Source organism: Diabrotica virgifera, chromosome 6 (genome assembly GCF_917563875.1).
Source record: "Diabrotica virgifera virgifera chromosome 6, PGI_DIABVI_V3a".
NCBI lineage: Eukaryota > Metazoa > Arthropoda > Insecta > Coleoptera > Chrysomelidae > Diabrotica > Diabrotica virgifera.
This window is the reverse complement of record NC_065448.1, coordinates 226,007,300-226,033,312: the sequence shown is the minus strand read 5'-3', so window position 1 is coordinate 226,033,312 and position 26,013 is coordinate 226,007,300. Positions and strand designations below refer to the sequence as shown.

Genomic DNA, 26,013 nt, shown 5'->3' with positions numbered 1-26,013 from the left:
CCAAGGCTGGGTAAAAAATGTCCACCTCGAAAATAGCTAATATATTTATTGAGAGTTGTTGGATTAAACGGATGGAGGAAAAAATGGATTAAACTTAAGAATCGTATGTTTAATAAATACAGTATCTTCTAAAATATTAATATAAAAAATTTACAAACCTTACAACAAAATTACAATGTAGATCAAAATTAACATACCAGTAAAAGCCAGTAATTCAGATTTGTCGATTTTTTCCATATTCTTCCTTTTAGCCTCCTCATTGGCGGATAATTATGTAGATTATGTAGTTATACGTCGATAATTATATGGATTATCTTCCTACCAACGAGAAATTAAACAGAAACCTTTAGTAACAAGTTTTACCAAGGGTGTACTTTTTATGCCCACCAATATTTAACTCAAGATGCTACTTTTATTTTCAAAAATATCGGTAGAACCAAATTAACATTCGATAAAGGGCTGTCTTTTTAACAATAAATAATTTTTTTCAAATTATTAAACATGTATTAAATATGTTACAAGGGTAAACGCATTAGGTGGACATTTTTTACGCACCCTTGGGCGTTGAAGGGTTAAACATTGTCGGAGGATTGTAAATTATAATAATTTGAGTGAAATTCGTCTTTAATCACACCCGATTTGCACAACTTCAATAAATCTTGTTTTTTTTTTGGAACTTATAGGTCGCATCTTTGTATACGCGTCTTTTAACGTTATTTCTTTTAAATTAGGTATTTTTCGACTTCTCCCAAAAACGTTTCTCTCTTTGTATTCTGAGGTATGATCATACCTATACTCAAGGATTCCTGGTTTAGCCTTTTGGTATCGAAAACACTTAACTTTTAACCAATTTACCTTTTCGTTTTTCATGTCTCTCGTTTTATTTTTAATAAGCTTAGAAAGGCCTTCTAAGCCAAGAAAATCTTTATATTTGAGTTCCTGCACCACAAACGGTTTCTTTTTTGATGATGTTGTTCTGGCCATGTGAAATATTGTTAGCCAATCATGCATTGTATACACAGGAACATACTTCTGGGCTTGTTCAATGGCACTGTGCATACTGTCCACTTCCATGTAGCTGTGTCCACTTTCCAGAAACTTTTGCTCTATAATCATCAAGTGTGGATTTTTTTTAACCAAATAAAGTAACAAAGCGCTAACATTTTGGTTCCTGTTTTGTTCACTGCAAGTGTCGGAAAACACTGATAATGCATTTACACTAGTGGGAAGATTAATATAAGTAAAGAGGCAGGTGCCAATTTCTAAGCTACCTACCCCTTTTCCCATGAAGCTCTGTCCAGCTATAACAAAACGCATTATTTGACGGTGCTAGCTCATACACTGTAGTACACTTTTTGACTGTAGTACATTGGACTCACGTCGCTACTCGGTATTTGAAGTACACATTGCAAGTCAAATGTAGCACATACAAAATTGGCCTCTTTCATAGCTTTCTTCAAGTATAACACAATTCTTTTCAGGCACCGATATGCATACAAAGTACACTAATATTTAAAGTAATGTTTACAATGTTTACAGATCCCTCTGCGATGAAATAGCATTGCAGCAAAAACAAGATAAGTGTCGTTTTAATTTAGTTTGGCGGTGCAAGTTTTCGTCAGATAATTCACTTAAAAAAAGTTAAATGACACTTATCTGGTTTTGCACACTTGGCCATGCTAAAGTAACGATAAAATAAACTGCAAAAACAAGATAATTGCACTTATCTGTTTTATACGCATAGTCATTCTATAAAAATCTACTATACTTCAACAGTAAAAATAAGTTAAATGGCATCTAACCGGTTTTTTCCAGAAGAATTAATTTTCTTTTTGCATATGAAATTTGTAGTTTTCGTTAAATGTGCACTTAACTTGTTTCAGTTGTACAGTTTTGACCAAAATGAATAATTGCCTAAACAAGCCTACATAATTCACCGCGTTTCCATTGTCCGACACTTATATGTTTTACGCAGTATGTACATTTATATACGGATCTTAATTACGAAAATGCACTTAACTCAAACATGGTAAAAAATGCACTTATCTGATTTTGGCAGTAAATCGACGATATACATACTGCATTTAATATTTAATAGATAGTCCAGTCGTCTTCTCTTCTTCTTCAAGGCTGCCATAATGTTAGAAATATAAAAAAAATAGGCTATATTTTTGCTAAGAATGTTTTTTCCAATAAAATGTTAACTTTTTGAATTATTTGCAAAAAACCGTCCGTTTTAAATTATTAAAAAACGTGTTTTTTTTTGTTGAAAAATGAACATATTTTCTCGAAAATAACTCGAAACGTATTAACTTGGCAATAAAAAAATATATACAAGTTAAAAAATTGAAGCAAAAGTCAAAACCAGTATATTGCAAAATTAATATAAATTTCAAATTGAACATACAACATATACTATAATAAAACACAAACATAGGAACTAATCAGTTTAAGCTGCTGTATGTGACACCCAAGTATAGATAAATATACTTTAGTTACTTTTCTGTAATTTCTTAGTTAGTCATTAAGAAACTCTTCTACTGAATAATATGGTCTTTTAGATAGATGGGCTTTTGTCATTTTACGGAACTTGGGGAAAGATGTTGGAAATTTAAGTTGTAAAGGGAGATGGTTGTATAGTTTTTTTGCGGAATATAATATAGATTCCTTTACTAACTCACAAGACGGGATCGGTAAATAGACATCAAAAGTGATGTCACACCTCCATCTACAATGGTATAGAAAGAATACACTTTTTACCACAAGTCGATATGTTATAAAGTTAAAATAATTTATTTTTGGCATAAAACATATTCAGCACTAATCAACCAGTAAATGAATGTCTAATTACGCTAAAAACATTAATAAAATGAGTTAAATATTAAATCAGCCCATAAGAGCTAATGTATTTGTAGCACCTATTCGAACACTTGCGCCTCTGGCGGCCACTGCTGAAAGTTGAATTAGAGGTTGAAAAGTTAGCACACAAACGATGCATTGCGTTTCCACTCCTTACAGGTCTCCATAACAATAACAAAGAGAAAGAGAATAACAGCAACAGGCAAAGGCAATGGATTAACTTTCTATTCAATGCCTTTTTTAGAAGTTAGAAATTTGATTAACGTCTTTTATTTCGACCATATAATTTGGTATTTCCACGCCAAAACCGGCTTAAATTTTTGAGTAAAAGGTGGTAAAAGATTACTATTTAGATATAAAAATAACTTTAACTTCCAGGGGGTTGAACATTATCTGAAGGAAGGAATAATTTAGTAAATCAATCATTTCCATTTTTGATATATTGAATTTGTTAGGTTGTGGCATTGTGTTGCGGTTTAGTATACCACAAAAATAATGAAATATAACAAGATACAAGAAATAGTTTCAGAATAAGTCTGATGTGTTGTTTATGTTTCATTATATTCAATAAGAAACTAATTTAACTCATAATTAAACTGAAAAATAAACCACAAGAATATGTAGATAGAAGAATTTAAACATCTAGATCAGGGGTCACCAATTATACTTCCTGAGGGTCCGTTTCGAAAACCTATGACACTTCCGGGGTCCGGAGTTAACACTACCTGTCTGGTTGTTCCAATTCGGTAAACAAATCAGAAGGGTGCAGTGCGAAATGTTTATGCAGAAATTGTTTTTAACAGTTTTTTAATATGTAAATCCAAAACATCACCTTTTTTGCTCCCGAAAATATGTTTTTAGCATTTTTGGGTCATCTTAAACAAAAAAGATTTTCTGTCATTTTTCTCAAAACTTGATAGATTTTAAGTGTTAAACGATTTATAATTTGAAAATGCAAAAATAAGCATTTTCGAAGCTTGAAAATTCATGTGTACATTATTATTTTTGCGGTGGTCAAGTGCCTAAATTTAAATTTAAACACTCAGTTTCAAGATTCTGATGAGTTATCGGGGTTTATTTCAATTTCGACCGTTTGTTTTTATTGGCGTATTTAATTAGCACATTGGCAATAATTAATTGAATAAATAAATCATTAAAAAAATATGTTAATAATAAAGTATAAAATTTTAGTAAGTGTGAAGTATTTTTGTTGATCATTTTTCGCATAAGTATGTATAATATGTATAATAAGTGCGACAGAGACGCACCATAAATTGCGATGTGCGGCGGCTTAAAAGTCGAGTGGACTCGCATAATTAGCAATTAAAAAACAACAATCTATATTGAAGTAAGCCCCGATTGCTCGTTACATTCTTGAAATTGAATGTATAAACTTCACTTTAGGCACTTGGCAACCTGAAAACTAATAATTTACATATGAATTTTCAAACCACGAAAATGCATAAGTATTTTCACATTTTTTAGATTTTAAATCGCTTATAACTCGACATCTATCAACTTTTGAAAAAAATGACAAGAGACCTTTTTTTAAATACAAGTTTCGGGACTAAAGGGTAATTTTGAATTTGTATAAAAATATTGTTTTGCCCGGCATCCCGGGCCCCTTCTGATTTGTTTAAGGGGGCATTTTTGAACAGGAATCCACAAAAAAAAACGAATAAGAAAATTTGTCATTCGGAAGCGGCCTCACAACATGGAGTAATATGGAAAGGAAACCTAATAATATCCGATTATTTTTTTTGGCCACTCTAGAGTTGAATACATGGCTTTCCTGGTACAATAAATATTGTTTTGTAAAAATAAGTATTGTAAAGTATTTTTTTTATTTTTTTATTAGAAAAAGAAGTCGCATCCACCAAAAGGTTATTAGCGACGGAACAAAATATAAATAACAAAAGTAAACAACTACAGGTTGTACAGAATGTTTATGGATTTTAGATAATTAACTATATTGTCGCAGGAATAGTTTTGACCTAGAGCCTGTGGTAGAGCGTTTGGGATCTTGTAGCGCTGTCTTTCTTGGTCATATTTACTACAAACTATTAAAAAGTGTTCGACTGTTAATCGAACGTTACACTGATCGCATATAGGTGGATTACTCTTTGTGAAAAGGTAAGAGTGCGTTAACCTGGTATGTCCTAGACGTAAACGCGCAACCGCAATTTGTTCTCGTCTATTGCGCGACGATAGAAACCACTGAGACACATTATTTTTTATTTTATTTAACTTAGAATTAGATTGAGACCACTCATTTCGCCACAAACACAACACTTTATTTTTAAAATAAGCTTTTAAGTCACTGGAGACACAATTGTCTATCGGCTCAGAAAAATCACGTAAAATTGCCTCTCGTGCAGTCCTGTCAGCTTCTTCATTTCCTGTTATTCCGACGTGTGAGGGAACCCATACAAATTGAACGCTTCTTCCATGTTCATGAGCTTGGGAAAGCTGGTATTTTAGCAACTTTTCAAAAGGATGTTTCGGAAAAATGTGTTTTAATGAGTTTAGAGAGCTAAGGGAATCTGTTATGATCAGGGCTTTGGTGAGTGTAAGCTCGTTAAGAAGTTTCACAGCACGTATATGGCGTAGAGTTCAGCTGAAAATGTGCTACATGCTGGGGGTAAACGGAAAAGAAGATTGTTTACTAGTATCGCTACACCACCGCTTGCACGACCTGCATCTGTACGGTCTTTGCGGAAACAATTGAAATGTTTTGAATTGTACAACTGATTGGTCTTTAAGTTTGTCTCCTGTAGACATATAATATCTGAAGAATATTCGGCTAAAAGAAGCTGTAGCATAGGGAGACGATGGAAAAATCCATCAATGTTCCATTGAAGTATCGAGTTGAATGTTGTTAACAGATTCGGAGTTAGATGATACTGAGCAATTATCTACAGAAGAGTCACTGTCTAAGTCAGAAATCTCTTTCCCTAAATGGTTAAGAAGTTTCTTTTGAAGTTTTGTAAACTTAGTTTTTGTAGATCTATCATTTGCATATTGATAGCTGCTTTGTAAAAGATAGAGTAAACCAGGCATATCAGTTGTAAATTCTTTAACGACGCTAATAGTGTCGGGGGAGCCTTGGACATTATCAATCAGTAAGGACAATTGGTGGTAATTTAAAACGAATGGTGGGGTATGATTATCAATAAAATTTTCAAGAGTTTCTCGTGTAGATGGGACTTTAGATGAGCGCGGTTTTTTTGGTTTAGAAGATTTGGGTTTTGCAAACAGATTTTGTGATGAAATTGCTGAGTCTGAAGGAGGAGTATCGATCTCACCAATACTGCGTTTTATGGAAGAACTTGCGTTTTCGCAAGTGCTATTAGAGTTTTCACTTAGATGTTGTGGCTTTATTACCTTTGGAAGTATTGGAGCAGACTCATTGGTAATGACAGAAGTCGAGCTTGAAGTTTTGATTGTAAGATTGGTTGAAATGGTTGTTTCGGAAAATTGTGGTGATGTATCAGTTTTATTGGAGTTTTCTGCAGTTGTATCTAATGGAAGAGGTGCTGATAGATTGGAGGATATTGCTTTAGGAGTTTGTGAAAACGGTATTGCCGCTGAATGTTGATGACTTAAAGTGTTGCTATGAGTAGGAGTATTAGTAATTTCTTGGTCATGGAGATTTGTAGGTGTAGGTGATATGCTCGGATTTGATAATGCATAACTTGATGACTGCTGAGTGTTTGGTAACTTGTGTAATATACTTGTTGGATCTGTTTGATTTGGTACTTCATTGTTTGAATCAATATGAGTTGATTCCGTTACTGAACTGTTATTGCATTGGGATGATATGTGTCCTGTATTTTTGCAAATAAAGCAGGTGAGTGTACCTTGTGACAAAAATATGCGGTAAGGTGTTTGGTCGAAATTTATTAGAATAGAATCTGGAATTGGTGATGTTATAGGGCTTACATAAACTTGCCTCCGAAAGCTCAATATGTGACTATATTCGGGAAGAGTTGAGCTAATTTTCAGAAATGTTATTGGTGAAATAAGCTTTAAACCAATACTCTGTAATTCTTCAACTAATACTTGATGAGGAATTGACGGGCAGACACCAGACAAGACTAGTCTTTCTGCTGGAGAGACAAGTCTCCGTGCTGTTACAACTTCGCCGAGTACTTCTAAAGAGCCATGTTGTTGCATGAAATTATCTACTACGGTTTTGTTTGCCAAATACATGCAGATTCTATTATGAGATAATCTAGATGAAAAAATAATATTTTTTGGGTTGATTATTGTGCCCAACGGAATTAAATATTCCTGCAATTTAGCATTATCGATACAACTAAATACAATTGCTTGGGTCTTACTCGGAAAAGAGTTTGAAGCGGCTGATGCATAACTGTTTGTGATATTCGAACGTTGATTTACTGGACTGGTTAGATCGGAAGGTGTGTTTACATTGTGTGAAGTCATTTTAGCTGCGGTGGCGAAAGCTTCAGTCCGGCTCTGGTAAGTGACAAACCAACCGCATGCTAGCTAACCTCACAAAATGATTGAACGGTGGTGTATATTTATTATTTGACGTTTTCTTTTCACAATAATAAAGTAATAATTACGTATAGATGACTTACGTAGTAGTATCTAGTAGATAAACACTTTAATTTAAAAAAACTATTTAATAATACCACTTGTTTTTAGTAAAAACTAGGAGTACAATATCAGTACAACTTCACCATACCTTGCCAGGGCCGGTCTCTCATTGTAAAGTATTGTTTTGATGTTATTATCAGTAGTAATTGCACAAGAGCTCTAAAATTATTGAATTTTTCCCGAGTGTCACTTTAGCAGTTTTAATTTCACGAGCCGAAGGCGAGTGAAATTATGTCAAAGTGTCACGAGGGCAAAAATTCTATATTAATTTTAGAGTTCGAGTGCAATTTGTTGCGATTATTTCTTGAATAAAACTGTTCAAAACCAAAATTTTATTGTAATTTATATATGTAAGTACCAATTAGTGAAATTAAACACACAGTTGTTATAAATATGTATTTGACGGTTGAAAGTCATCACTTTTATAATTTTTAAAACATTTGTCATTAATGTCACTGAATGTATTTTTTCGTAGCAACGAAGGGCATCTGACGTAATATGCTTAACGACGGGAGATTATCAAAAATTATCACCTTAATTTGCATGTCTGTAGCTTTCTATTGGTCAGAATCTCCTATGAATGAAATAATCAGTAACACAGAAGTATTGTAAATTGTTATTGAGAATATTTTAAAAGTTAGGGATTTATAGTTTGGATGTTAATAACGTCTTTCTCAAGCTTTTAGACATCTTCAGTTTTGTACATAGTTATTAACTTTCTTGAAATCCAGTTATTAAAACAGAAATTTAAAATAAATAATCATACTTAGTACGAAATGGTAAATAGTTTGTTATCTTTTCAACATTAGTTTCAATGCAAGCTATTTGTTGCAAACTTATTAAATCAGAAAACTATTTTAATTACATGCACACCTGAAAAGTACTCCCATTTAACATATAGTAGAAAGGAAATGAATATAAAAAACGCACATGACAATTATTTTATATTACCTACAGTTTACTTAAATTTAAAATTAATGATTATCATAAATATAATAATAAAGGGAAAACTATTTACAAAATTAAATTATCAGTGAGAAAAATGACATTTTTTATTATGTACAACCTGTCTGAAGTTTGGAGTGAGTTTGGTGCAACTGATTCTCGTTGAGGAGTTGAGATGTTCATATGTTAGCTGAGATCTGTACCGATTTTTAATAAAGTCCAGTCTTGATAAATAGTCCTGTCGCCAGGGGGGCTACAACGGCCTCCTTTATTCAGATGGACTTAACCAAGTTTTTTTCATGTATTTTGACCCGTAGAATACGAATCTTTTGGGTAACAGTTGATCCGGATGTCGATAAGATTGTTATTGACCAAGAACTTGAGGAATTACATAACAGAGGTTTCTCACAAAACAAAACATTTTTTTTTGTATTTTTTGGTCATTCTAAGTAAAAAATGTTCTAACAAATTTTCCCGTAGGATGCTCAGTTTTCGAGATAAACGCGGTTGAACTTTCAAAAAATCGAAAAACTGCAATTTTTAAACCCGAATAACTTTTGATTAAAAAATAAAATAGCAATTCTGCTTAGCGCCTTTGAAAGTTCAAGTCAAATTATATCGGTTTTGATTATTTGCATTGCTAAAAATTTATTGTGTTATTGTTAAACAAAGCTACAAACACCTAGTGCGTGAGTGATGTTTTCTATGATTTCTCATTTCAAATCTAACGAGTAGGTAGAATATGTACTAGTGCAATCGAGGCTATTTCTACGTAGCATGCGTTAAAATGCATGTAAAGGCACGGGAAACTCTATGTGTTTACAGCTTTGTTAAACAATAAAAAAATTAATTTTTAGCAATGCAAATAATTAAAACCGATATAATTTGACTTAGGGCCGGTACTTTATGTCTCGATTAACAGCCCGTTAGTTAACGGAGGTTCAATCGGGACCTCTTTAGGGTCTCTTGCGTTGTAATAAATGCAATTACAAGTATTATTATAATTATAAATAAGTATAATAATAATTATAATTGCATTTATTACAACGCAAGAGACCCTAAAGAGGTCCCGATTGAACCTCCGTTAACTAACGGGCTGTTAATCGAGACATAAAGTACCGGCCATAAAACTTTCAAATGCGGTAAGCAGACTGGCTATTTTATTTTTTAATCAAAAGTTATTCGGGTTCAAAAACTGCAATTTTTCGATTTTTTGAAAGTTCAGCCGCGGTTATCTCGAAAACTAGCCATCCTACGAAAAAAGTTGTAGAAACATGTTTTGCTTAGAATGACCCAAAAAATACCAAAAAATGTTTTGTTTTGCGAGAGATCGCGGTTATGTAATTCCTCAAGTTCTTGGTCAATAACAATCTTATCGACATCCGGATCAACTGTTACCCAAAAAATTCGTATTCTACGGGTCAAAATACATGAAAAAAACTTGGGTAAGTCCATCTGAATAAAGGAGGCCGTTGTACCCCCCCTGGCGACAGGACTAAAAGCGGCTTCGCACACATAAGTTGAGTCAAACATAATATACAATTTCATGGCCAAACATTTTCAAAATTGCCAAGAATTTAATGACGGTCCGCACAAAAGTAGCTCACGGCCCGGATGCGGACCGCGGTTCTTCTAATTGGGGACCCCTGATCTATATAGAAGAAATTAAGTAAAAACAGAGTAGGTACAATTTATTGTAATACTACTGTTTTTTATTTATTTAAACAATATAAATACACCTAATCTACAAGATTAATGAGTATTTTTTCTTTAACCTAATTTCCCTAAAAACGTTTGTAAACTAGATGCCTCCATCCTAGCTTTTTTTACATGAAATATCCACTTCGTTGTTGTGGCTCCACAGCACTAACTCTGTTTTTCACTAATTGCTCACGTCTTTGTTATGGCTACAATACAATGCACAACACTAACTAAGCCCGGCACAACTTCACACATTACACGAGCTCGAACGGTTTAGTCCTCTTGAGCCTTCGCAACTGGGGTTCGTTGACAAGAAGCTGAAGTGCTTCATGGTTGGGATGCTTATGGAGAGTAATACTACTGTAATAGATAATTATCGAATATCGAATGAAAAGTAATAAGATAATAATACCATAAAAGGTAATACCGACTTATTTATAAACATACTAAATGGAAAATATTGACAAAAACAACTAAAAAACCTTTAATATAAAAAATATTAAAATTTGTTTAAAGAATATTTAAATGATACAATACTTCACATAATTTCAAAACTTTAAAAACCAGAATCTACATCTACAAGTTGTTTAACAATATTTTAGGTTAAGAATTGGAGGGAGCAAGAACAGAATGTCAAGAAATTCTTCCCAAATATTTTGTGCGCCTGTGCGAACTTAAAATCCGAAACAAAATCCTCGAACGTCGAGAGAGTATCCCGGACACGTTCAGGATCTTTTTTCTGTACTGCGTGAACACCAAATTAAAAATCCGGAGGGTGTTCAGAGGGAAAAATTCGACCTCCGCGAAAGCTCAATTTTGTAATGCGCAGGCGTTCTCCCTCTGGGTACGTTCAGGTTGTCCGGCGCGAATAGAGCTATAATAAATTTTAAGAGATGTTAATATGTAATCTGTTTTCAGTCGAACTGGTTGTTTGATTATTATACAGAGACTATGGACCGGTTACAGAAACAGTTTTTGCTCAAAGATGGTCAGTGGTATTCGGATGGTTTAGACTGGATAGTTCTGAATGGTCTTTCCAAAGAATTTCATGCCAAAATAGATACAGCATGCAAAGCAGCGAACATTGAAAACAAGACAAGGTATGTAGTATGATTTATAAACAACTTTAGTAATCTGGTGCGTCTAGGAAGTATATAGTTTTTATTGTTTTATTACTTTTAAATATATCAATGGTTAGTTGTGACCGGAAAACACATTTTTACGCACATGTTTAGATATTTTTAAAAAGGATATACAATAGAGTGCTTTTTGTAAAGTCGTTCAATACACAGAGGATATAGTGGAGTAGATTATGTGCTGCTAAATATTAACTTTAGGCTCAAATAACACATAACTAGCCAAACATCAGGCAAAACAGCCAAGGATAAATAATACAGAAGAACTCCAGATGATACTAATAATATAATGAGAAACCACAAATCTTTAAAGACATAAATAAACCATGGGATGTAAAACCGCCTAAAACCCAAAAGAACAATTGGATAGGAGTCCCGAAAAAGCATCTTTTTCATAGTAATTTATATCCAAGTAAACTTGAAAATAAGCAAAAAGTAATAGTATATAGTGCAGTTACCTTATGGAATAAAACTGAGTTAATATTATTTTATTTATTCAAAACATTACAAAGTATACCGTTTCTAATGTTAAGTGACGGCCGAAAGGCCAATTATCAGAACCAGTTTTGGTTCTACAACTGGTTTATAATTACTAATGAGTTTAACAAATGATACCAGATCCAACCTAGCAAATTTGTCAACAATCATGACTGACGATCAACAACCTCAAAACAAAACAACATATTCCGCTGTGCTTAACAATACTTCAATTCAGTTCCCTTCAAAGCACCAATCAATTTTATTTAATGCACTGCCTGATACTAAAATAGAAGAGTACTTGATAGCACTTGGCGAAGTTGTTCATCCACGGAATATTTTATTTTTATCAAGACTATCAAATAACAGAATATATTTATCTCTCCAGCGAATCCTTGGTGGAAAAATTTATGTCAGGTCCAGAACAAATAACAAAGGTGAAAATCTATAAGCACGAAAATTGATAACACCGAATGAAAGACTGTTACTATCGGGTGTTTGTCCTTCTATTCCACATATTCTAATAGAGAATGAGTTAACCAAATTGTGTCTTAAATTAATGTCACCTTTAACCTTCCTTAGAATCGGCAGTCAACTTCCAGAATTTCAACACGTCCTCAGTTTTAGAAGACAAACTTATATTCAACCACTTGTAGATATAGACCTTTCTTCTTCTTTCTTAATTACATATGAACAAACTTCGTATCGCATATTTTTAAGTTTAGTTAAACCTTCGTGTTTTATCTGTAAGAAAACAGATCACATTGCAGCAAATTGTCCAAATCATAATCAACAAAATGATTCCTCTCATATCGAACACCAACCACATTAACCAATACAACAACAACCGCAAGAATCCCCCCAGTCTAATCCGTCACCCTTAGAAGTGGAACCAGATCATCCAGTCAGTAATTCTAGTACCGAACCTTCACTTAACCAACAAACAGATACTAATTTAATACCTCCCGTATTATTTATGGAAGCTGATTGTATATCTAAGGATCAGTCAACGACCAATAAGAGAACAATTTCGGAAATTAATACTACTCGCATCTCCCACTGAAGAATTAAATAAAGAATTTAAAATACCAACACAAACCAAAAAGAAACAAAAAAAAAGCAAACTGAAGCTACCACATCAATTCAAGAAATGATGATGCCAACAAAAACAATCTCGACTGATCCCTTGAGTTTACTACAAACATACACAACGGATATCGGATAAAACCTCGGAGTCTTTAAAAAAAATGTTTATTTGGCAAATAAACGTTTCTTTTCGCTTAAATTAAATGTTCAAACTGCCAAGAGGTAGGTGGGAGGCTGTTTGTGATTTAATTTAATCGAAAAGAAATGTTTATTTGTGAAATAAACATTTTTATCTATTTTCTGACAGCAGTAGAATGTATTTTGAGTTAAATAAATTACGTACATTCTTTTTTTTTTGCGTCAATTAATTTAATTCAAAAAATATTTTTTTGGTCACCCTATATAAATAATGAAATTAATGTTTATATTGCTGAATGGAGAATTGAACACCCTTTCAAGTGAGCAACCAGGCGACCTCTATTCCCATTTAAAAAAAATCATCCATTACGTCATCACGCTCTGACTAGTATGAAATATAATGTGCCAAAAAATTGCAATATATAAATAAAAATCGGCAGTTTCGGCATTTCCTTAAAATCTAATACTTCTGCCAAATATCGAGTTGGACTCTTTTCTTTGGCCCACACTGTATATTAAATTTTATCAATAATAATTATTAGTATTTATTGTTATAATTTTGTAGTAATTATTATTAGGTAATAATTTTGCTGCTTAATGTATAAACATTTTCATATCACCACAATATTATGAGTCATGCCATTTCGAGTATGCTTAAAAAACAATAATCTAAAACAATTTACAACGTATCGTAACAAAAAATTTGTTTATTTACGTATTCAAATTTACAATATGGAAAATTGCTATTTAGAATTAAAAACTATGTTTTAATGTGCAATTATATCCTTTAATTGAAATATTGTGAACTATAAAGGTACTTTACTCTTGAACGAAATTCATATTTTTTTGACATACCTCGAATACAATTATTGTAAGTACCTCCTCTAACCTTCCTGTATTGCAAAGGGTAGGACTCAGAAAATCGTGGCTGAGCTTGTACATGTACATATCTAATATCTCCCAGTTTATATCGCTTCGTCTTGAACGTGTTAATTTCCACATATAGGCGAGGCAACGAAGCATTAAACCTGGGAATTTTGTGCGGTAAGATAAATCGTAATGCAACTTTTTGCATTCGATTCGAGAGAGCGTCAGGCAATTTTGTGAACTAAATTGATCTCCGGCAAAAAAATTTGTGCATGAGAAAATGCATTTTCAAAGTGTCATCTCGAAGAGATGGAAAATGAACAGTTTAGAACTCAGGAAATATTGACGGAAATGAGTTCAGTTTTTATACTTGGAGGTTTTGTAGGTCACTGAACACGAATTTTGATGACGACGATGGTCTCCAAGATCGGCGGGTGTAATTTCCTCACCAAAATAATTTTTTGCCTGCGTTTGGAAGGGTATGTCATAATCCTACAGGTATTTTCCTCACCAAAGCTGAAATGGTTGTTTCAGGTAGATTTTACTAAAAGACATTTAAGGGAATTATTTATCTACTATAAAATTACAGTAGGTACCTATAATAATTAATGAATTAATTATAGTATTTTATTTTTAGTCATAATTGTAATTTTGACAAAAATGGCATGTTTAATTAGAAAGTAATCGCGGTAAACCTTTACTGGTACTTGAAAATTTTATTGTTTATATGGTGAAAGTTTTAAAAAGTGAAGAAGTTTTATGTAGGTAATAAAACAACTTGTAGTGCGAAATTGTTTACTATTGGGGCAAATTTTACAATGACTAGAAGTAGCCTATAATATAATCATGAACCAGATTAGAGATGCATCAAGTCAAACTAGTTTGATTTTATTCAACAAACTTAACTTGACTTGAAAATCAAACTTTTTTTGTAAAAAAGTTTGACTTGACTTGATTTCGATATCTTTAGGTTTGATTTGAAATCAAACTTCTTCAAACAGTTTGAAGTTTGAATGTCATATTGGCAATGTGTTTATTTCCAATTCTAATTGAGAGCGTACGGATTTTGTTGTGACTTATTTGGATAGGTCTGAATCTGTATTCTGCTACTCCGCAAATTAGTTTGTAGTTCATATTTAGACGTCCATGTTTGGCTTGTTTATTACGTTCGTTTTGAAGTGTGTGGCTTTAGGAGATAATATCTGAATGTGGATATTTTTCGGTTCAGATAAAGTACCAGAACAAATTGTGTCTGATATTGAAGGTATACCCACTGCAAAAATTAAGAGAAACAATCTGTAGTCGAAGCAGTATTAATTAAGAAAAATAAATATACTGATTTATTTGATGTTGCGGCAGGTAATTTCAAAACAATGAAAATTGCAAAGTGCATACATACTTCTATTATGTAAAAATAAAGAACAGCGTTATAAAATCACAAACAGTGAACTAATTCTAAAGGACAGCGTTATGCATAACTCGACCAAGCGCATTTTCTTTAAAATCGATATAACAGCGGATTCTGGTGACACATAGCTAAAACTATCTTGGAAAAATCCATGTTATTGTCACGTTAACGGTTACTAAGAAAAACAAAAATAAACCAAGCGACATTCTGTCTATTAAGGGTTTTTAGTTTTGCATAACAAGACTATATTCATAACTGCCATATATCCATAACTGCCATTCATAACAGTTTCGCAATTGTAGACTAAGCGCCGACTTTGGTCTGTTTATGCTAAACTAAGCGTTTGGCCAGAATAACAGTTTTGTCCCCATTAATGTACACATTAATTTTGAAGTTTCCGTCAAAAAATGATGGAATTTTTTAAAAGTGAAAATGTTGTGTTTATATACGGTTCATCTTATTCGCCTCGGTCTCTGTACGGAAAACCACTTGATATTTTAAAAAAATTTCTTCACAGAAATATACAGGGCCTTTAATACTACAACCTAAAAATAATGTGAATTATACAGGGTGTTCCAAAAAAGAGTGGTATATCAAAGTTATATTTTTTCTTATGGAATGCCCTATATCTGATGACATTATTGAATTGACCTTAAAAAAATAAGCTATACTTTCATAAGAGTTCCCTATACCTAAATATAGGGTGTTTTGATTTATTTCGATTTTTATAAAAATGTAAGGTTTTAGAAAAAAATAAATATCTACGAATCTAAGAAGCAGTAACAAATTCTTTCTTGGATCTTAATAATAGACTATTTAGCATACTTAAACAGATGCTTATTGAAACAAAATTTCTTACAGGGTGGTCAAAATATGAGATTGTTCTATTAACAAATTCAAGCTGTAATAACTTACTTATTTTAAATGTATATATACACTCACCGGCACAAAATTCCGCCACCCAAAATTTTTGATTAAGTTTGACAATCTATAACTTTATTATTTGTACTTCGATTTTAAAGATTCTTGCACGAGTTTGTAGGTATATGTATTGATGTCAATTGCTATTATTTCGGTAACAAAAATTTTTTGCTTAGATGGCATTATACGGGGGTGAATATAAGCGTTGTTTTTTCTCCTAACTTTAAAAAATTCTGTGGAAAAATTGGAGGGCTGATTTTATTTCATACTCCTTTTGTATTATCCTGGAGGTATCACTAAGGTCTTGTTTTTTGAATTATCTGAATATCTCTTTTCTTGTAAGAGCTGTAATTAAAAACACTGCTTTGAAGGTTTATTTAATTAAAAATATCAAACGCACTAAAATTAACAAAACAAAACAAATTTAACAACAAAACAAAACAATTCAATCGCTGTTATGTCCACCTCTTGCAGCAACGACTGCTCGCAATCTGTTTAGCATCTAATAAAGATGTGTTTTCCTTGCCTGAGGAATAGTCCCATATTCCTCTACCAGGGCTATAACTGTACCAAATTTTCTGGAGGCCTACGATGACGGCAAATAGCTTTTTTATTCATCCCATACATGCTCAATATGATTGAGATCTGGGCTGCACGCGGGCCATTCTAATCTTATCAATCCAACCTCAATTGTATGAGTCAATCAGTGTTTTTATTTACAAAAAATGGTACAGCTCTTACAAGAAAAAAGATATTCGGATAATTCAAAAAACAAAATGTTGGTGATGCCTCCAGGAAAATATGACAGGACTATTAAACAAAATCAGCTATTCCATTTTTCCACAGAATTTTTTAAAATTAGGAGAAAATACAACGCTTCCTTTCATCCCTGTACAATGACATGCAAGCAAAATTTTTTGTTACCGGAATAATACCAAACAATATGAATACATGTACCTACAAACTGGTGTAAGAATCTTGAAAATCGGAGCACAAATAATAAAGTTATAAATTGTCAAACTTATTCAAAAATTTTGGGTGGCGGAATTTTGTGCCGGTGAGTGTAGCTTCAATAATATCATTTTTGTATATCACTTGAAACTCTCAAAAAAACAGATGTTTCTAGATGTTGACAAAATTTTTAATCTTTTTTGGCAATTAATGTTAACAATTCCCTGTAATTGCCTGGATTGTCAGAGTCGTCGCACTCAAAATGACCACGAAACGCTAGTTCTTGTTTGGCCCAAAAACATACAGTATCTATTATAAGTGTGCTAAGGATATATTCTTTTTCTCATGATCATCTTTCAGTGCGTCACAGTTTTTCGATTTCTTTCTAATGCAATAAATTGTATGTGACAGAAAAAAAGGCACGTCCGTGATTACAGACATTTACAACATTTATTCTAGTTATTCTAGTTGTCGATAGATATAATAAAAAAATATTTTTTTTTAATTAGATAATAATATTACAAATATAATCTGTATAATTTATAAGACTATACAAATCAAAGAAAATACCATTTTATAAATGCAAGAAACACATTTGATTTGTTTTTATTCCAAATTGAAAATAAAATGTGACAACTGTCAGATTTAACTAAAATGTCATGTTAGAATAAATGTCATAAATGTGTATTATCACGGACTTACCCTTTTTCCTATCATTTGTTACGCACTGAAAAATGCTCATGAAAAGGACAATACCTATCTTTTTTTAACAAACTCCTTATGTTTAGCATTTGCTTTAAAAGCTTGGTTAAGAGAACTTTTGATTTTTGTTTTGCCAAACTGAATCAAATTTGGTATACATCTTACATGTAGGTAACGGAGAAATTTCATGTCTCCTTTTTAAAAATTTAACACTATTTAAATCGTGAACCTGGTCCACCCATTTTTTTGTAGAAACCAAAAGACATGGCCAACAATACAGTATATTTTTCTTGCAACCATAATATAACCAAGGATTTTCACTGTACCAACTAAATTTAAAATATCGAACTACTTTTGTTGATTCCTTTTTAAATTGTTTAAAATAGGTCTTTCATTTTTAATCTCATTTTTTTCTTCAAAATTATACAAGGAGAATTACTTTTCAAGTAGTTGATCGATTAAGAAGCGACACTCATCCACGGTTAACTCCACGCACACTTTTTATAGGTACTGTCACCAATTTTAAATGTGGTAACAGCGCTACTGATACACAGCGCGCTTATGCCGTCGCTTCTTCAAAATTTTCAGTCACTAGCCGGTCCCGAGCGCCAGCGTGGGTATATAACCATTGTAACCAGAAATGAGTCTGGTAATAACAGACTATAATAAAGTACAACTGAGTCACATAAACTCGTCAATATTTTCGTGTCTACGAGTAGTTGGCTATTTACTGAGTTAGGTACTATTGCTATTACCACATAATATAATAATATATTTCTATTGTTAAAGATATTGGTAAATAGAATTATTCATCGTCATAAAATATTTATTTGCAAGATTTTTAACTGTTACCAATGGTAACAGTGGTTACATGGACGCTTCGCCAGTGCTTCTAATGTCTTCACTCCTATTTCGATCTTTCAGCGCATTTCCTGTAATTCTTCTCAGTACTCTCATCTCTCCCGTTTCCAGTAGTCTTTATGTATTTATTATTAAAATCTAATGTGTTGCATTTTTATTTTCAAAGGGACATTTGAACGCAAATCTGTGAATTATCTAACTCGACAAATCGTATAGACATCTGTTTCTGGGTGCATGCTTTAATATACCTCCCTCTCTTTCAGCTTTATAGCCTTCTCCATTCATAGATAAAATTTTAGTTAACTGTACTGATACCGAAAACTCGTGGAATACCGGTCCGACTCCGATATCAACCGATTGTAGATAGACCGGGCAGTATCGTCGCCCCCGCTAGCGCAATTATTCCGAGTCGATTTTTTTGCACAAACTTACTCAAAAAGAGGTCCTTATAACATATCCATAGGGTGCCGGGCGGTGCCGTGGTCGAAAAATTTTAACAATTTTTTTTAAACAAATTCACAAAAATAATTTTTTATTTCCAAAAATTTTTTTTAGATAATTTGGGTCATTCTGAGCAAAAAAGGTCTCTTGTAATTTTTCTCTAAAATTGACTGTTGTCGAGTTATACGCGATTAAAAATTTGAAAAATGTGAAAATGGCCATTTTCAAGGCTTTATAACTCGATCAAAAATGATTATTATGAAATTCAAAAAGTGACAAAATCAAAATTCAAATACCTTCTTCAGCGTTCTGAAGAGATTTTTGTCATTAATTTATTACAAAGCTGTTATTTTTAGTTATTAACAATTAGCGCTATAGTCCCACTGTATCGTCGCCCCCGTTAACGGAACTATTTCGATTAGATTTTTTTGCACAAACTTACTCAAAAAGAGGTCCTTATAACATATCCACAAGGTGCTGGGCGGTGCCGTAGTCGAAAAAATTTTTAAACAATTTTTTTAAACAAATTCACAAAAATAATTTTTTATTTCCAACAATTTTTTTTAGATAATTTGGGTCATTCTGAGCAAAAAAGGTCTCTTGTAATTTTTCTCTAAAATTGACTGTTGTCGAGTTATACGCGATTAAAAATTTGAAAAATGCGAAAATGGCCATTTTTAAGGCTTCATAACTCGATCAAAAATTATTATTATGAAATTCAAAAAGTGACAAAATCAAGATTCAAATACCTTCTTCAGCGTTCTGAAGAGATTTTTCTCATTAATTTATTACAAAGCTGTTATTTTTAGTTATTAACAATTAGCGTTATAGTCTAACTGTTTCGTCGCCCCCGTTAGCGGAACAATTTCGATCAGATTTTTTTGCACAAACTTACTCAAAAAGGGGTCCTCATAACATATCCACAGGGTGCCTTGCGGTGCCGTGGTCGAAAAATTTTTTAAACAATTTTTTTAAATAAATTTTCAAAAATATTTTTTTTATTTCCAACAATTTTTTTTAGATAACTTGGGTCATTCTGAGCAAAAAAGGTCTCTTGTAATTTTTCTCTAAAATTGATTGTTGTCGAGTTATATGCGATTAGAAATTTGAAAAATGCGAAAATGGCCATTTCAAGGCTTCATAACTCGATTAAAAATGATTATTATGAAATTCAAAAAGTGACAAAACCAAGATTGAAATACCTTCTTCAGCGTCCTGAAGAGATTTTTGTCATTATTTTATTACAAAGCTGTTATTTTTAGTTATTAACAATTAGCGGTATAGTCCAACTGTATCGTCGCCCCCGTTAGCGGAACTATTTCGATTAGATTTTTTTGCACATACTTACTCAAAAATAGGTCCTTATAACATATCCAAAGAGTGCCGGCCGGTGGTCGAAAAATTGTTTAAACAATTTTTAGACCACGGCACTGGCCGGCACCCTGTGGATATATTATAAGGACCTCTTTTTGAGTAAGTTTGTGCAAAAAAAATCTAATCGAAATAGTTCCTCTAACGGGGGTGACGATACAGTTGGACTATAGCGCTAATTGTTAATAACTAAAAGTAACAGCTTTGTAATAAAATAATGCCAAAAATCTCTTCAAGACGTTGAAGAAGATATTTGAATCTTGATTTTGTCACTTTTTGAATTTCATAATAATAATTTTTAATCGAGTTATGAAGCCTTGAAAATGGCAATTTTCGCATTTTTCAAATTTTTAATCGCGTTTAACTCGACAACAGTCAAGTTTAGAGAAAAATGACTAGAGACCTTTTTTACTCACAATGACCCAAATTATCTAAAAAAAAATTGTCGGAAATGAAAAAATTATTTTTGTGAATTTGTTTAAAAAAAATTGTTTAAAACATTTTTCGACCACGGCACCGCCCGGTACCCTGTGGATATGTTATAAAGACCTCTTTTTGAGTAAGTTTGTGCAAAAAAATCTAATCGAAATAGTTCCGCTAACGGGGGCGACGATACAGTTGGACTATACCGCTAATTGTTAATAACTAAAAATAACAGCTTTGTAATAAAATAGTGACAAAAATCTCTTCAGGATGTTGAAGAAGGTATTTGAATCTTGATTTTGTCACTTTTTGAATTTCATAATAATCATTTTTAATCGAGTTATGAAGTCTTGAATGTGGCCATTTTCGCATTTTTCAAATTTTTAATCGCGCATAACTCGACAACAGTCAATTGTAGAAAAAAAATGACAGGAGACCTTTTTTGCTCAGAATGACCCAAATTATCTAAAAAAAATTGTTGGAAATAAGAAAATTATTTTTGTGAATTTGTTTAAAAAAAATTGTTTAAAAAATTTTTCGACCACGGCACCGCCCGGCACCCTGTGGATATGTTATAAGGACCTCTTTTTGAGTAAGTTTGTGCAAAAAAATCGAATCGGAATAATTGCGCTAGCGGGGGCGACGATACTGCCTGGTCTAAGATACAATATTCAAAATAGGTACTCGCTCTGATACGATTGGTACGAAGTAACGAAATAATCAGAGTAATCAAAGTAACGATTTGCCTCTCTGTATCATAATCGTTACTTTCATTATTCGTAAGTAACGAGTACTTTGTAACGAATAGTTACTTTTTAACATCACTACCTGGTGGCCAGGGTGGAACTCGTCGCCTGGGACGATCGAATAATTCGCGAAATGAAAATGGGATCGAAAAACTGAAGAATATGTGTTCAATATTTTCAAAGTCTATCGAATGTCACTAATTTATTTTCGTCAATATTTTCTGAGTTCTAAATTTTTCATTTTCCATCTCTTCGTGATGCACTTTGAACATGCATTTTCTTATGCACAAAATTTTTTGCTGGAGATCAATTTAGTTCACAAAATTGCCTGACACTCTTTTAAATCGAATGCAACGTTGAGTTCGTTGCTTCGCCTAATAGACCAGGAAGGATCTGTTTTGAGGTGGATGTGCGAGGTGGCATTCGGATTTTTCCAGATAAAGTTAGGTGACAACTTCAATAATTATAATTGACTTACGCTCCTTCTCAAATATGCCCGGAGCATTAATAAAAAATTTAAATATTTAAAAATTTCGAAAGATATCGATTTTTTTCTACTTTCGTTGCTTATAACTTTAAAACGATTCATTTTGGAACAAAGTCCTAGGGAAAGAAAATAAAGATAATTGAATTTTGTATGATATACGACTGGTTTAAAATGTCTTAAATTATTACCCTTTCTGGAAAATAGCAATAAATAAGGGGGCAAAAACGACTGCTTTTATTCAATGTTTTTCAACCACTTAGGTTGCACTTAGAACCTTCATAGTTCGCTTAGAAAATTCTTATAACATACTTAAACCGTCCACCAAATTTCATTAAAATCGACCTGGTAGATTTTGCATAATAATTTTGCAATCTAATTTTTTTTTAAGTTCAAATTTTTTAAAAACTTTCTGAACAAAAAGTAGACCATTCAGAAGTTTACTAATTTTTTTACATATAAAGAGGTTCCTATCTAATACACTTTACTGAATTAAAATCGGATTAAGCGGCCTCAGCACTGTTTTCAAGTTATAAACAATGTTTTGGCTTATAAAAAAATACAGTGAATACGTTTGAGTTGGAATAAATTCATTTTCTTGAGAATGAGCAACTCTGGAGGTAAATCCCGAAACAGATCGATTTTTATTTTTAAATTATAATTTTTTGGCATAATATCATACTAGTGAGGTCATCCATCTGGGTGTGATGACGTAATCTAAATATTGCAATTAATTTAATTCAATTTTTTTTTTAAATTCAAACCCTGTATAAATATGTAATTATGTTAATGTTTATATTTGTGAATACAAAATTAAATAGCCTTTCGATTAAGCTATCACACGGCAACTATTCTCATTTAAAAAAATCATCGATTACGTCATCACGCCCAGATGGATGACGTAACTAGTATGATATATACAAAAAAATTAAAACTTAAAAATAAAAATCGACCTGTTTCGGGATTTATTTCCAGCGACGCCTATTCTCAAGAAAACGAATTTATGCCAACTCAAACGTCCTCACTGTATTTGTTTATAAGTCAAAAAATTGTTTATAACTTTAAAACAGTGCTGAGGCCGCTTAAATAATCTGATTTGAATTCTGTAAAGTGTATTATATAGGTAGAGAGCCTCGTTATATTTAAAAAAATTAGCAAACTTCTAGTGGCATACTTTTTGTTCAGAAAGTTTTTAAAAAATTTGAACCTTAAAAAAAATAGATTGCAAAATTATTATGCAAAGTCTATCGCGTCGATTTTAATGAAATTTGGTGGACGGTTTAAGTATGTTGTAAGAATTTTCTAAGCGAATTATGAAGGTTCTAAGTGCAACCAAAATGGTTGAAAAACATTGAATAAAAACAGGCTTATTTTGCCCCCATATTTTGTATTTATTGCTATTTTGTAGAAAGGGTATTAGTTTAAGACATTTTTAACCAGTCGTTTATCATACAAAATTAAATTATCTTTAGTTTATCTCCCTACGACATTTGTTAAAAAATGAATCGTTTTAAAGTTATAAGCAAAGAAAATAGAAAAAAATCGATGTTTTTCAAAATTATTTAATATTTAAATTTTTTTATTAATGTTCCGGGCATATTTGAGAAGGAGCATAAGTCAATTATTATTGTTAAAGTTGTCACCTAACCTAACTTTATCTGCAAAAATCCGAATGCCACCTCTCACATCCAAAAATAGACGTTTTTTCACAGATCCTTCCTGGTCTATAATACTTTCTAAGCGTAATATGTATCCCTTATACATTTTTTATATTTATGTGTTTAGAGACGTCAGAGACTGGACTCTCCTTCGACTCCTATGCAATTGGGAAAATGCTCTGTATACCTTGAGGAAGGAAGTGTTCGCCGCCGTTGCCGATCTCTACGAGAACGCACCACACAACAGATTTAAAGTTGTCATTAAGAAGTCTGTGGTGACCAAGGCGATGAACTGTCACTTGCGGCCCCAGGAAAAACGAGAAAAATCGACGAAGAAATGTCCGACGTGTCTCTTTAACAAGTGTTTGGAGAAATACGAGTTAACATTGTGTTATTATAGAGAGTGCGGATACAACGAACATGTGTATGACTGGAAGCCGACGCCGACGCTCCCAGAAATCGTCATGCAATGTAAGTAAAGTAAAAATGAATCAACTTTTTTAATTTCGTTGCAACCCGAAATCGTAGTCGCATTATATTTCTGGTTCAATCAGAGAGTACAGCAAGAATCTCTACCGGTTTCACAGCTTCTTAGCCCCCTCATCAGGAGATCCATATGATGCTCTTCTCTCTGAATGAACTAGAATAATACTCCTCGTGCCGTCACGGATTGCAACGAACGAAATGGCATGGATGTCCTAGCGACATCTGCTAGAAAAAAGTTAAACTTTTTAATCTAATAGCACACAAAATTATATTTAAAATACCATTTTATATTCTACCAGATTAAAAACTAAAAACAATGATAACCTTCTAGTAACACCATCCGAGGCTTCTAAAATTGCAAGCCACGCTGATTCTGAGACTAAAGAAATTTGAGGGAATTTTACTATTTTTACGTCCCAGCGAGAAGGCGGTAAATTTCCAGCGAGAATCATTCGCTAATACTCCAAATAGTCCATGTGGTGAGACCGCTCCCGTCTGAAAATCATTTCTAATTCGGTTTCTTTGTGGATTCCTGTTCAAAAATGTCCCCTTTAAACAAATCTGAAGGGTGCCGGGAGGAATTTTTGGGCAGAAATTGTTTAAACAATTTTTTTAAACAAATACAAAAGACGTTTTTTGCTCCGGAACCTATATTTTTTTGAGTTTTGTGAGTTATTCTGAACAAGAAAGGTACCTTTTAAATTTTTTTAGAAATTGATAGTTTTCAAGTTATAGACGATTTAAAATCTGAAAAATGCGAAAATACGCATTTTCGAGGTTTAAAAACTCATATTTAAATTAGTATTTTTGAGGTTGTGAGATACATAGATTAAAGACTGAACATTCAGCTTCAAGATTCTGAAGAGTGATCGCGTCTAACTTTAATTTATACCGTTGTTTTTTAATTGATAAATATGCGTGTTTATCCGATTTTTTTGCCGGGCGGCGCGCTCCATTTCAAAAATCTCCTATTTTCCTCCGAAAAATATTTTTTCTAGATTCTTTGTGATATTCTAAATAAAATAAGTTTCTTGCCATATTTCTCAAAAGTTAATAGTTTTTAAGTTATAAGCGATTTAAAATCCGAAAAATGACAAAAAAACGCATTTTCGGATTATAAATCGCTTATAACTTTAAAACTATTAACTTTTAAGAAAAATGTCAAGAAACTTATTTTATTTAGAATATCACAAAGAATCTAGAAAAAACATTTTTCGGAGAAAAATAGGAGATTTTCGAAATGGAGCGCGCCGCACCGGCAAAAAAATCGGATAAACACGCATATTTAACAATTAAAAAACAACGGTATAAATTAAAGTTAGACGCGATCACTCTTCAGAATCTTGAAGCTGAATATTTAGTCTTCAATTTAAGTATCTGGCAACCTCAAAAATACTAATTTGAATATGAGTTTTTAAGCCTCGAAAATGGGTATTTTCACATTTTTCAGATTTTAAATCGTCTATAACTCGAAATCTATCAATTTCTAAAAAAATTACAAGATACCTTTCTTGTTCAGAATAACTCACAAAACTCAAAAATATAGGTTCCGGAGCAAAAAAACGTGATCTTTTGAATTTGTTGAAAAAAAAATTGTTTAAACAATTTCTGGCCAAAAATTCCGCCCGGCACTCTTCAGATTTGTTTAAAGGGGACATTTTTGAATAGGAATCCACAAAGAAACCGAATCAGAAATTTTTCCAGACGGGAGCGGTCTCACCACATG

The 26,013-nt window shown here is 32.5% G+C and overlaps 2 protein-coding genes across 4 annotated transcripts in view; one reads left to right on the top strand and one right to left on the bottom strand.

The window, feature by feature from the left end:
* LOC114342438 (uncharacterized) overlaps positions 1–26,013 on the bottom strand; it is a 211,228-nt gene that overhangs the window by 59,819 nt on the left and 125,396 nt on the right. The gene's annotated exons all lie outside the window — the stretch shown is intronic.
* LOC114342439 (E3 ubiquitin-protein ligase SHPRH-like) overlaps positions 1–26,013 on the top strand; it is a 160,832-nt gene that overhangs the window by 44,673 nt on the left and 90,146 nt on the right. For all 3 annotated transcript variants that reach the window (XM_050653774.1, XM_050653773.1, XM_050653772.1), the window contains exons 7-8: positions 11,050–11,231; positions 23,929–24,272. In XM_050653774.1, the coding sequence (XP_050509731.1) occupies positions 11,050–11,231; positions 23,929–24,272 (526 nt within the window). The remainder of the gene's footprint in view (positions 1–11,049; positions 11,232–23,928; positions 24,273–26,013) is intronic.